This window comes from Hesperophylax consimilis, chromosome 6 (assembly GCF_061612785.1).
Source record: "Hesperophylax consimilis isolate HC1 chromosome 6, BYU_Hcon_1.0, whole genome shotgun sequence".
Taxonomy (NCBI): Eukaryota; Metazoa; Arthropoda; class Insecta; order Trichoptera; family Limnephilidae; genus Hesperophylax; species Hesperophylax consimilis.
The window spans coordinates 20,707,536-20,720,493 of NC_142841.1; the positions used below are offsets into that span (position 1 = coordinate 20,707,536).

General features: G+C 35.4%; 1 protein-coding gene across 3 annotated transcripts; it reads right to left on the reverse strand.

The window, feature by feature from the left end:
• Positions 1-6,730: 6,730 nt before the first annotated feature.
• On the reverse strand, positions 6,731-12,398 carry LOC149423056 (uncharacterized). Of its 3 annotated transcripts, none has more exons than XR_016302302.1 (2): positions 11,875-12,398; positions 6,731-8,494 (listed from the first exon to the last, which is right to left on the reverse strand). XR_016302302.1 is itself a non-coding variant. In XM_089632836.1 (2 exons), exons 1-2 carry the CDS (start codon positions 11,931-11,933, stop codon positions 7,446-7,448), a joined length of 366 nt encoding a protein of 121 aa, XP_089488962.1. In that variant the 5' UTR covers positions 11,934-12,395; the 3' UTR covers positions 6,731-7,445. The 3 variants fall into 3 exon arrangements, 1 of the variants encoding a protein (XP_089488962.1); XR_016302303.1 differs by lacking the exon at positions 11,875-12,398 and having other exon boundaries at positions 6,731-7,752; positions 8,343-10,812; XM_089632836.1 differs by having other exon boundaries at positions 6,731-7,752; positions 11,875-12,395.
• Positions 12,399-12,958: the final 560 nt, after the last annotated feature.

Consider the following 12,958-nt stretch of genomic DNA (forward strand, 5'->3'; position numbering starts at 1 on the left):
AGAGATTAGAAAACCAAATTTGGCGATTCATTAAAACGTCTTTGGGTAATGAATAATATAATGGGAAAAATGAATCTATACCACCATAAAAAGTTTTCATTCTTAAATTACCATAATATTAACAGAAAGATTAATTATTTTTGCATCAATTATTTAAATTGGTTTGACACCACTGAAAGGTTTCATGTACTTTAGGATTGCTTCAGTATTTGTTAAGAACAATATTGTGACAAAATTTTTTCACTCTAGTATTATTAGCCGGAGTTCAAACAAGAATCTATAATGCTGAAGAATAATGTATCCATATATGTCACTGTAACTCGCACATACTTATCAACAATCGTACACCACAATTACACCACCAGAACAATAACCAACCGACACTACAACGTACCTACACTACATACCACGTCAGCTCGAAGACATTTCATGTACCTAGCTCCCAAAATATTTAACCTTCTCCCTGAAAACTTAAAAACCGAAACCCAACCTCATAAATTTAAAAAACTAATATCAAAATGGATAAGTTCACTTGGAGACCACAATATATAAAAATTGGTACATAAATTAAATTATATTATAATTTTATCAATTAATTATCAATTATTATTAATATTTAATACTATTTTTATTACTATAAATACATTTAGAAACCATTATTTTAATATTTGTAATGCAATTAAATTTGTATAATTTAATAACTTTTAATTTAATTTAATTTGTATAGTTTTATTACTTACGTATTATTTAATTAAATTGTATAATCTAATTAACTTATATTTTAATCTAATTTGCATAACTTTATAACTTATAATTAACTTATTTTATAAATCCAATCTGTAAACATCACCCGCCATAACACAGGGACATCCCTAGCATGGCAGATGAATTATCACAAATATGTATAAATGTTCAACAAGTTCTTATAATAAAATAAAAAAAAACTATTTACCATATTTTTACATTTGCTTACCTAGTAATACATACTCATTTTGATGCTTTAGGTATATAATTTAAAAACTTATTTTACAATTTTTTTTTCTCCTTTAAATTCTTTACTTTTTACTGTATGTCTTATATTCTATACTTTTTTTAAATATTCTATTATATTTCAATCTTTTGATATATTCTTTCAAAATATTTTAATGTATTTCACATACTATCTTAAAAATATATACTTTTTATTTTCTTTTAAATTGTATACTTTTATATTATTTTAATTTATTCTATATTTCATACTTGATTTATTATTTTTTTGTATTGGATATTTAATCTACCATCATAACACGGGCATTTGCCTAGCTTGGTGGTTTTAACACACCTAAAAACTATAAAAACCATTAAAAATACTGAATAAAGAAAAAAAAAAATGTCGAAGGTTACAAAAAATTGTTTTAAATCTTAAAATCACATAGAGTTTTTCAAGTTAATTCGCCTTTTGTATATATAGAAAGAATATCTTCAGTAATTAACTTATTTTAATGATAACTTAAAACATTTTAATATCAGATTAAAAGTTGTGGCAAAAATTTGGTATTAACAATTCTCATAGTCGCTGATTCTCGTAGATTCCCAAAGTTTGCACGTTCGCACGGTTTACCGCTGAAAAGCCACTTGTATTCGTATGTTCTGTATGAACTATTTCTTACGGCAGAAAGACCCATAATCGTTGAATTCATAATGTACGTATGGGATTCATTTCTCGGACTCGCTCTCGGGCGGTATTATACGGAATTACCACGGAGTTTGAATGTCATGCTATTTAAAGAGTGGGAAAATAATAATATTTTTTAATACTATTTTCGTATCTTTTTTATAAGAGTGAACTCACAAACGCACTGAGAAAACCGCTACTGTTATAATTAATTATATTAATTCTCTAAAATTGTTTATATTGAATTATGTTTGTAGTCAATTTGAAGATTGAAATATGTTTGTAGCTAATCTAAGGATTAAATTATGTTTATTTGTATGTTGAATTACGTATTTAGTGGTTTTTAATAAGACTTCGAACACTGTTCACACATCATCACTTTTAAACATTATTTTATTTTTCTGTTTGCTTACTCCTTTCATAAACACGAGATCCTGGAGCTCACCTTATGCTGTAGTAAAATAATTAGAATTTTTTATTTATTTATTGTACATACTTTTATAATTTGAAATCTTGTAATATTTTGTAATAAATAAATAACTTTGAAATAGAAAACATTGATTTGTGAAATAAATAAGTAAAAACTATGAAACTGGCGTCGTGATAGAAGCATTTAATCACGAAGCTTTAAGCTCGCATGTTCATTTCTAGGGTGAGTTAAATAGTTTTTAAATTTCGATTGAGCTGTTAAAAACCCACATTAATCCCAGGGTTGTTAACCCAGTCAGTTGTTTATAAATGTGTACTTCGCGTATTGGAGGATAGCTGCTTTAATTGTATTCCATCGTAACTGTCATATTGCTCTTCCAAGGACTTTAAGGGTTTGTCTCTCCGGACCAATTTTCACTTGATTATATGTGGAGTGCCTTTAGAAAGACAAATAGGCTGAACACTATAAACCCTAAAATAAACCTTACAGAGTTCCCACCATATTCAAAGTAAATTGAAAAATACTTGTAATTAAGCAGGTCTTACCAAAACAACGGAAATGTGTAACGAATTACCATGTATTATTATTAATTTAACGATAAATAATAATTATTGTCAGATAATAAATTGAACCCAACATTTCAACCCTAAAATTTATTCGGAAAACTACCAAATATTTTTTTCACTTACGTTAATTTCTTCTCGTCTCTCTCTCTCTCACCATTCTACATTAAGTTTTATTTTTTATTTTCCATTTTATGTAGATTTATATAATTATTTTTGAACATAATTGAAATAAAATCATCATCTCGACGATGCATTTACACCAAACACGCCCTTCAGTGGCTTCTGTCCCTCGTCTTTCGCCTCTCGTCCTGGGCCTCGATTCTCGACAAAGTCAAGTAGGTAGAACCACTTGTTGTTCGGGTTGAATTACTTTTGATGTTTGGTGAATGTAATTATGTACCTTTGACGAGACTCAAGAATATTAATGTCGACCAATGTATGTACATTCGACGGGGTTTGCGAGCCATTCGAGAATCGACCCCTCCTCCAATCTTCTTGCACGAAATTACTCCATCTCTTGCTCGATCTGCCTCTCGGCCGTCGACAGGGGCCCCAACTCAGTCATGATTTTCGGTGCCCTGTCACCTGGAATTGCAGTCTGTTCAACCAACATTCAATGGTGTCATCATCAAAAAGGATTTTTAACCACTTGAGCGATTTGTGTCATATGGCACATTTACCACATCATTTTTATGTTACTATTCCTCAAAATTTTCGTAAAAAAATATATGAATCCGTTTACCTAAGCTTAAAGTCAATGAATCCAATTAGATTTCACCGCTTATCCGATATTTTTAGGTTCTATAAATTTCGCACTATATGGAAAGCAATCGCTCAAAACGCTTTTGCAAACTTGGCACAATATGCCCAAATCAGTCAAGTGGATAATAAAAATCAAATATACAGGAGGAAAATTTTGAAAGGCCGTATTTGTATGATTCGTTAAATATCCACAAATCTTTGCTTAACAGGTTCGCTGCCACTTGAAAAAGTTATGGTAAACTGGGAGGCCAAGTATATTTTTAAAATTTAAAATTTCAACCGCTGTGCCGGTCCGAATACAACGTACTTAGCCCGATTCGGCGCAAACTGAGCCTATGAATCTACTAAGATGCAAGACCGCACCGGTGCGTGGACGCCCCCGCTGTACTTCTCACACCGCACCGGTGCGGGGGTGGCAGCGAACCTGTTAAACTGTTGGTTCCTTAAATAAAATATAATATCACTTTCATACATGTCCTAGACATCTCACAGAAATAAAAAAACCGGATTAACAACCTACGTATTACAATATATAATATGACGTGATATCAATAATAATAATTATGCTGATGAGATTGACCTCCAATTACCATATTTATGTTTGCGATTAAATTTTCACACATCGCCGAAGTGATGATGATTCACCTCTCTCTAAGAATTTCCTTACAATTAAAGAAATTATTGCTACCGGAAAAGTGACATTTAGTTTAATCACGTCCGCATTCCATTATTATTATGATCTATGACAAATGTGACAACCTAGAAAATAATATAACATTAATGTACTTACTAATAAAGAACTAATATTTAAATAATATATAATGTACTAGTGCAGACCCGGGAAAAATTGCGTTGTTTTAAAATAAAAATGTAAAACAAAACGAAAATTGCCACAGCCGAGAATCAAACCCAGCTACTTGGAAGGCAACTAAGGTGACCATTACACCATCAACTATTTTAAGAACGTCGTGTCGGCATATATTCTCAATAGTTACTGAAAATAAAAAGACTTATCTATTAGTTACGTATTCTGAAATTATATTGCTTAAATTACTTACGCGATAATGGCCTCCATGGTCGTAAGGCTCCCGACTAGCAAGCAGGAGGTCGCGAATTCGAATCCTGGCGTGCGCAAGTAAATTACATTTGATTAATTTGTGCTATTTAAAAAAAATAATATGTAGTATATTTGCGGCACGTTACAGAATTCAGAATTGAAACGTTGGCCGTGTTTAATGATCAGATCTGAATAGCCAGGTACTTCCCAACTTTCCCCTTCCCTATATAGTTCCTTTCCCTACTATCTTCAGTCTCACATCATACCCCAATTGGGGATTCCATAGTCTTAGTCATAGGATTCAGACGGTTGGGACTATTTTGGGATTTCACTTATAGCAAAAATTAAAAAAATTACGATATTTCGATAAAAGAAAAAAGTAAAACATTTCATTGGAGAGACATTTTGTAACTAGGGTTTGGTTTTAAAGTTAATTTTGTTCAGTTTGTGTAATTGAGATTTTTTTCATAAAAACAAAAAATAATAATAAAGGCAGTCTAATTTTATTTTTTATTTTTATATTAACTCCTCACAGGAGGCCCTGAAGAAAATAATTTCCCTCAGGGCCTATGTCATCTTTGGGGATGCTGTGTGGAGGGTCTTTTTGTGGAGAGGAAGGAGTGAACATGGATCTTGAAGAGTCCCATGTTGTAGGAGGGAGGAAACACAGAGGACGGCAGTTCGTTCATTAGCCGAGCTGTTGAACTTGAGAACGAATCGTAGAAGCGACCCGTTCTCATGTGACAAATGTCAACCATGTTCAAATGTTGGGCGCGCGTTTGGCGTGTATCCCGACTACGCACCGGTGCCGAAGGGATCAATGACGCTAGTTCCTCAGAGCATCTTCCATTGTAATACCGATAGAACAAGGACAGCATACCTACCTGACACCTGTGCTCTAAATATTGCAGTCCGTTTGTTAAGATTGGGGAATCTATCAAACGGACCGCCCGTTTTTGCACAGAGTCAAGGGTTTTTTTCAGGTATTTAGGGGCTCCGGACCAGAGATGGCTGCCAAATTCGACAGTAGGGCGCACTTGCGATTTGTACAGTGTTAGCAGTTGTGTACTATTAAAGTATCTGCGGGCCCTGTACAGTACGCCCAGCTTCTGAGAGGCCAGCTTTACTCTGGCTTCGATGGAGCCCCCATACCTGAGCTGGTCACTTATAGTTACACCAAGCATATCAATGGAAGGCCTATCTAATACTTGATGTGGAATATATCTATCTATAAAGAACGAAATCAGCACAATACTCCCTAGTACTCGGGAGCAGTGGCGTACTCAATCGATGTATGTTGTGTTACTGAAGGAATTTGGCAGGGAAGTTCGTATATAGGGAAGAGAAATATTGGCAAATACCGGACTCTTGAGATCTGGTTAACAAACACGTGTAAAGTCAATTCAAGTGAGCAATCGATTATGATTAGTGGTTTTTCACGAGAGCGATACAGAGTCAATTCACCATTTTAGAACTCCGATTTTTTGTTAACTAAATACGTACCTTTTTATGTGAGTACCAATCGCACATTCGTCCTAACTTTTGCAAACGGTCTGAAGCAAGGGCGACTATGATATCCTCAATAAGGCGATAAAGGCACAGGAAAAGGCAAGGTGGGGAAAAACCTGGCATTTCAGGACTGGTCAATAAACACACCTAAAGTTATTTTAAGCAAGGTTTCGATTTTTAACAATGGTATTTTGGCGACACTGAATTGGCGACACTGAAAGTATTTAAAAAAAATAATAAAAATATCTGAGCACCGCACAAAAGTCCCGACTTCTCCCAATAGTCTGGAGCCAGTGAGATTATAGCATCCCCATCAGGGGTGTGTTGTAAGGCTGAAGGTAGTGGAGAGCGGAAGGAGAGTAAGGATAGGAAAGTGGAAAGTACCAAGATATTCAGATTGGGTCACCAAACACGCCTTAAGCCAGAATGGTGGTCTTACACCGGGGCGACTGAGAGTATTTACCACTATGGAACGTGCTGCAAATATAATATATTTTATTTTTAATGATTACATGGTGAAATAACGTAAATCAATCAAATAAAATTTACTTGCGCACGCCGGTATTTGAATCTGCGACCTCCGGATTGCTAGTCGAGAACCTTACACCACATTATTATTTTATATTTATCAATTGTTTATAACACAAAATTTACCGAAGTACGTCGTATTTTTCCCCTACCTTTGGATTCTTAGGAAAGGATCTTAAGACGACACAGGACTCTAATAACGGGCGTGTTACAGTATTGGCCTCGTTAAATTAATGATACCAAGAAATATAATTGATAAGTTTTATTCTTTAAAACACACATCACTGGTAACAAAACAACGACCCTCGAATTCCTTAATTATTTCATGGTTGTTATTGATCCGTTATTTAGAGAGAGAAGAGGAAGAGAATGGGCTTGCAAACCTATTTATAAACTAATTCATTTGAATGTATTGGTGTATATATAATCACAATTATTGCCCAATTATTTAGGGGAGACATCTGTCGGATATTTCAATTACTCAATACAGATACATGTGGCATTTTCGTTGGTTTGATTCTTGGCTAAAGTCTGAACATGCTGCCAGGGGACGGAAGAATTTATTTTTTTTACACATAAACAAAAAATAATTTTTTTTAAATACCATAATATAAACAAAAATAATTTGAAAAATAAACATAATATAAATATGGACAAATTAATTTGAAAAACAATCATGAGATGAATATGAACAAAAAGTTCTAAAATAAGAGAATCATAATATGAACAAGTTAATTCGATGTTCCTAGGTCATCCTTCAGGTAGGTTGCTAATTCTTCTCCGTCTTATGACTGCTAGCAAAATTTTGATGGTCCAAGGTCATCCTTCAGGTAGGTTGCTAATTCTTCTCCTTTTTATGACTGCTAGCAAAAATTTGATGGTCCAAGGTCATCCTTCAGGTAGGTTGTTGATTTTTCTCTTGTTTATGACTGCAGGAACTTATTTATTCAGTCCGGGGGGTACATCGGGCGTCCCTGTAGCAATGCTTGAATCCCTTTCCATGGGTAATAAACATATTTTGCTGATAGGTCTCTTAAATGTTCCTTGTGCGGTTTTGAGGGTAACCACCCGCACTTTCCCGTCAGCTCCAGGGTGAGTAGCTAGGATCCTGGCTAGTTTCCACATATTAGGCGGCAGGTTGTCCTCCTTTAGTATGACCATGTCGTCCCTTTCAACAGTCCTGAGGCCCTTGTCTTCCTTCCATTTGGTACGTCTTTGTAATTCTGCAAGATATTCCAGTTTCCACCTGCACCAAAATGTTTGAATCAGTGCATTTAACTTTTGATATTGATTCAATCGATTATATTGTATCTCCCGAACATCCTTCTCAGAGATAGAAGCTATCCCTCCGCCAATCAGGAAATGATTTGGAGTCAAAGGATTCAGGTCAGTCGGATCGTTGGACAGAGGAGTGAGCGGACGTGAATTTAAACAGCATTCTACCTGACACAATAAAGTATATAATTGTTCAAAGGTTAAACTTGAATTATCGGTTATTCTTTTTAAATGATATTTGGCGGATTTCACTGCTGCTTCCCAGAGTCCAGCGAAATTCGGTGACCGTGGTGGAATAAATCCCCACAATATTGACAAATCAGCTAAATATTTTTGAATCTTGTCATCAGATTTCTTTAACTTATCATACAATTCTCTCAGTTGATTATATGCTCCCTTAAAATTGGTCGCATTATCTGAATATATTTTAAAGGGTTTGCCCCTCCGCGCAATGAAACGTTTTAAACAATTTAAAAAGTTGTCAGTGGTGAGGTCCGTTACCAGTTCCAAATGCACAGCTTTCGTTGAGAAACAAACAAAAATGCATAAATAAGATTTCACCAATGGAGCCTTCCTGGTGATACCGCTTTTCATCATGATAGGACCTGCGTAATCAATCCCGGTAACCTCGAACGGCCTGCTAGGTGTTATTCTGTTTTCCGGCAAGTCACCCATGATAACTTGACTGGTTACTGGATTTTTTCTGAAACATACTATACATTTATGTAATATTTGCTTAACAGTGGTTTTTCCGGCAATCGGCCAGAACTGTAATCTCACTAGAGATAACAAAGTTTGTGTCCCTGCATGTAAATGTACATAATGAAGATGTCGAATAATTAATTCTGTTAACTTATTATTTTTTGGTAAAATTATTGGGTGTCGTTGCTGGTATGATAAATGTTTCGCCTTTGTTAGCCTGCCCCCGACACAAATTAATCCATTATTTATAAATGGATTAAGCGACAAAATAACGCTACGTTTATCCAGTGAACATTTATTACTCAAAGCCCTGAACTCATCCTTAAAATGGTAGCGTTGAATTATTGCTATTAGACGATGCAATGTATTGTCCAGCTCCGGCACGCTTAACCTCCCGGTTAATTTACAGTTTTTTGTGTTACAATTATTAAAGAAACGCAATATATATGCAGTTACTCTCTTTAGCTTGTTGAGAGAGGAAAATTTTGAAAAGATGTCCCACTCCGTGACATTAGTAGACACGCATACCGCCTTGGTTTTTATCTCTGGAGGATTTATACAGGAATTTTCTGGCTTCGGCCAGTGATCGGCCTCTCTTATTAGCCAATCCGGACCCTTCCACCAAATATCTGCTTGTAATAGTTTGTTTGCTGTAACTCCTCTTGATAAAATATCAGCGGCGTTTTCCTGCGATGAAACATGTCGCCAATGGGCGGGATCGCCGGCCTCTTGTATCTCGGCAACCCTGTTGGCCACAAAGGTATTCCATCTAGCTGGCTGTCCTCTTATCCAGCATAGTACGATGGTAGAGTCACACCAGTAGTATGTATCCACCTCAACCATGTTGAGCGCTTCTTTGATGTTTTTTAATAATTTCGTTAACAGCACCGCACCACAAAGTTCCAATTTTGGCAGGGATATGTTTTTTAATGGCGCTATCCTGGACCTGGAAGATATTAACTGAGAGTGCATCTTACCCTCGGCGTCCCTGGATACTAGATACGCACAGGCTCCGTAGGCCTTTTCTGATGCGTCGCAAAAACCATGGATTTGTAGGCTGTTTTGACCCCACAAGATTCTTCTCTTTATTTTCAACAGGTTTATTTGAGATAAATTTTTCATGTAATTTTCCCAATCTTTTAATATTCCCTCGGGTATTTCTTCGTCCCAGGAAGTCTTAGATATCCATAATCTCTGCATAATTAGTTTTGCTACAACCGTTACTGGTCCTAGCAGTCCTAAAGGATCGAACGTTGAGGCGATACTTGACAATATCCGCCGTTTGCTTTGTACGGTACATACTGGTTTTTTCACTACATATGAAAAGTAATCAAACTCACTGTTCCAGATTAATCCTAGTATTTTTTCTTCTTGGGGTTCTTTAGATATCAATCCTTGCATATCCTGACCTGGTTCGGAAGATAATTCTGCCACGTTCGATCTCCATTTTCTTAGATTCATCCCTGCAGATTTTAGTAAACTGATTATCTGTTGTTTTAGAAGGTGGCACGATTCAACGTCATTTCCTCCCGTTAATAGGTCGTCCATGTAAAAGTCATTTTCAATGACATTGCTTGCTATAGGAAATGAAAGTCTATTTTCAATACCTATTTGCTTCAGGCATCTTGTCGCCAGGAAAGATGACGGTCCTAATCCATAAGTCACTGTCCTTAGCTTGTAATGCTTCAAATCCTCATCCTGTGAAAAGCGCCAAACAATTTTCTGTAGATTGCGGTCGCTTTCCTGCACGTTTATCTGACGGTACATTTTCTCTATGTCCGCAGTTATGACTACAGGATGTTTTCTGAAATGTAAAATTTGCATATTTAAATCCTTTTGTATGTTAGGTCCGACCATCAGAGCATCATTAAGGGAAATACCAGAAGATGTTTTTGCCGATCCATCGAACACCACGCGAACTTTAGTAGTGGTGCTTGACTCCTTCATCACCGCATGATGTGGTAAAAAATATGATCTCGCATCGCATTCGGATTTTTGGCACTCTTCCATATGACCCAATTGTAAATATTCTCTCATAAACATGCTATATTGACATTTCAATTCTTTATTGGTGGAAAATTTTCTTTCCAATGTATGAAACCTTTTTTCAGCCATTGACAAAGAACTCCCTAGTTGGTCTATACAAGGGCGGGTTGGTAAGGCTACCGTAAATCTGCCCTCCGTGTCTCTACTATGACACTCTGTAAAGTTGACTTCGCAAGCCTTTTCTTCAAAATTCTGAGGTTTCATGGCATCCACCTCTTCTAGTTTCCAGAATCTTTCCATCTGGTTACCTATTTTATTAATGGCTAGATTACAATTAATTGATACTGGCCTTGTTTTAGTGATGCTTGAATCCCTTTCCATGGGTAATAAACATATTTTGCTGATAGGTCTCTTAAATGTTCCTTGTGCGGTTTTGAGGGTAACCACCCGCACTTTCCCGTCAGCTCCAGGGTGAGTAGCTAGGATCCTGGCTAGTTTCCACATATTAGGCGGCAGGTTGTCCTCCTTTAGTATGACCATGTCGTCCCTTTCAACAGTCCTGAGGCCCTTGTCTTCCTTCCATTTGGTACGTCTTTCTTAAAAATTCTAATCTTCCCTGGATATTTAATTTGAGAAATTTTTTACAATAATACACTGGATGATTTTCTTTACATAGGATGCATCCGTGTTTGGTTGCTATCAATGAGACAGACAAATCTTTCTTGCGATCATCACGTGTTGTAACATTCTTGTAGGTAGGCCTTTTTTCTTGCAAATTTGTGAACTCCAGTACCTCAACACGTTTGGTTAGACATGTAATAAATTCTTTCAAAGTTGGGAGTGCACCATCTATTGGCTGCTCTTCCCAAAATCTACGAGTTGATCCATCTAATTTATTAGATATTAAATAAATCATAATCGCGTCCCAGGAATCAACATGTAATCCTAGATTTTTTAACGCTTCTAAATTTATATTAGCCTGATCAATAATATGCCTTAACGCGACTGGACATTCTTGTTTCATATCTTTTAACTGAAATAAAGATGCAACATGCCTATGAACTATTATTTTTTTATTCGCGTAACGTTCCTGCAGTATCTGCCACGCAGATTCGTAATTGTCGTGCGATATGGTCAAGGAGGCAATCAATTTAGCTGCGTCTTTTTTAAGGCACGATTGTAAATAAAAGAATTTTTGAGAATTGTTTAACATATTATTTTGATGAACCAATGCTTTAAAAGTCTCAGCGAATTTAGCATACTCAGTAATTTCACCATGAAATTCAATAAGTTTCAAAGTTGGTAATTTAATTTCACATTTTTCATGATTTACTGAATTCAATAAACCTTTTGCTAATGCAAGTACAGAGAAATATTGATTTTCAAAGGATTCACCTTGACTTACGTGTTCTGCCTCGTCATCCGAAAGTTCTTCGATTTGAGATTGAATTTTTTCAAAGTCATCTAACAATTTTTCGACCTTTTGATAACGTAATTCTAGTTCCGTTTTATCGAGTGTCTTTAAAATATCATTAAACCTTGTCAATTTCGCTTTCAAAATTCCACGCTTGTTGATTAACGGCTTTAACTTTTCCATCTTTAATGGCAAATAATAAACAATTTAACTTTTAACCTCAAACAACTGACAGTTTACGAATGAAAACACGGCGATGTTAGCAAAAAATGCTTGTTAGTGCCAGGGCTGACAACCTTTTAAATCAGAACAACCACTGAACCACTCACCACTGACAACTTTTTAAATCAGAAATTCGCTGAAATTATTTTGTAGCGAGATTTTACCCGGTAATTTTGAATATTCGCGTGAATTATTTTTAATTAAATAAATCCAATGACAAAACTCTTACAATTGAGATGCTCATTTAACAATAATCGTATCAATTTGCAATGTAGGTAGCTATTAAAATTTTATGCAACTGAAAAATCAGAAACAACAATAATTTTTTTTAATCTTTGTTGCATATTTAAATATTTCATTTGGGATAATTTGAAATAGGAAGGATTCGGGATTCGGTCACAGTTTTGATAGGATGGCGTTGAGATACTTATCTGATGATGATCTGCATCTTCTTGGTTTTTTGCTGGTTCATATTTCGGCTTTCTGGTGCACGATCCGGCTCGAAGGACCATATGTTACAGTATTGGCCTCGTTAAATTAATGATACCAAGAAATATAATTGATAAGTTTTATTCTTTAAAACACACATCACTGGTAACAAAACAACGACCCTCGAATTCCTTAATTATTTCATGGTTGTTATTGATCCGTTATTTAGAGAGAGAAGAGGAAGAGAATGGGCTTGCAAACCTATTTATAAACTAATTCATTTGAATGTATTGGTGTATATATAATCACAATTATTGCCCAATTATTTAGGGGAGACATCTGTCGGATATTTCAATTACTCAATACAGATACATGTGGCATTTTCGTTGGTTTGATTCTTGGCTAAAGTCTGAACAGGGCGTTT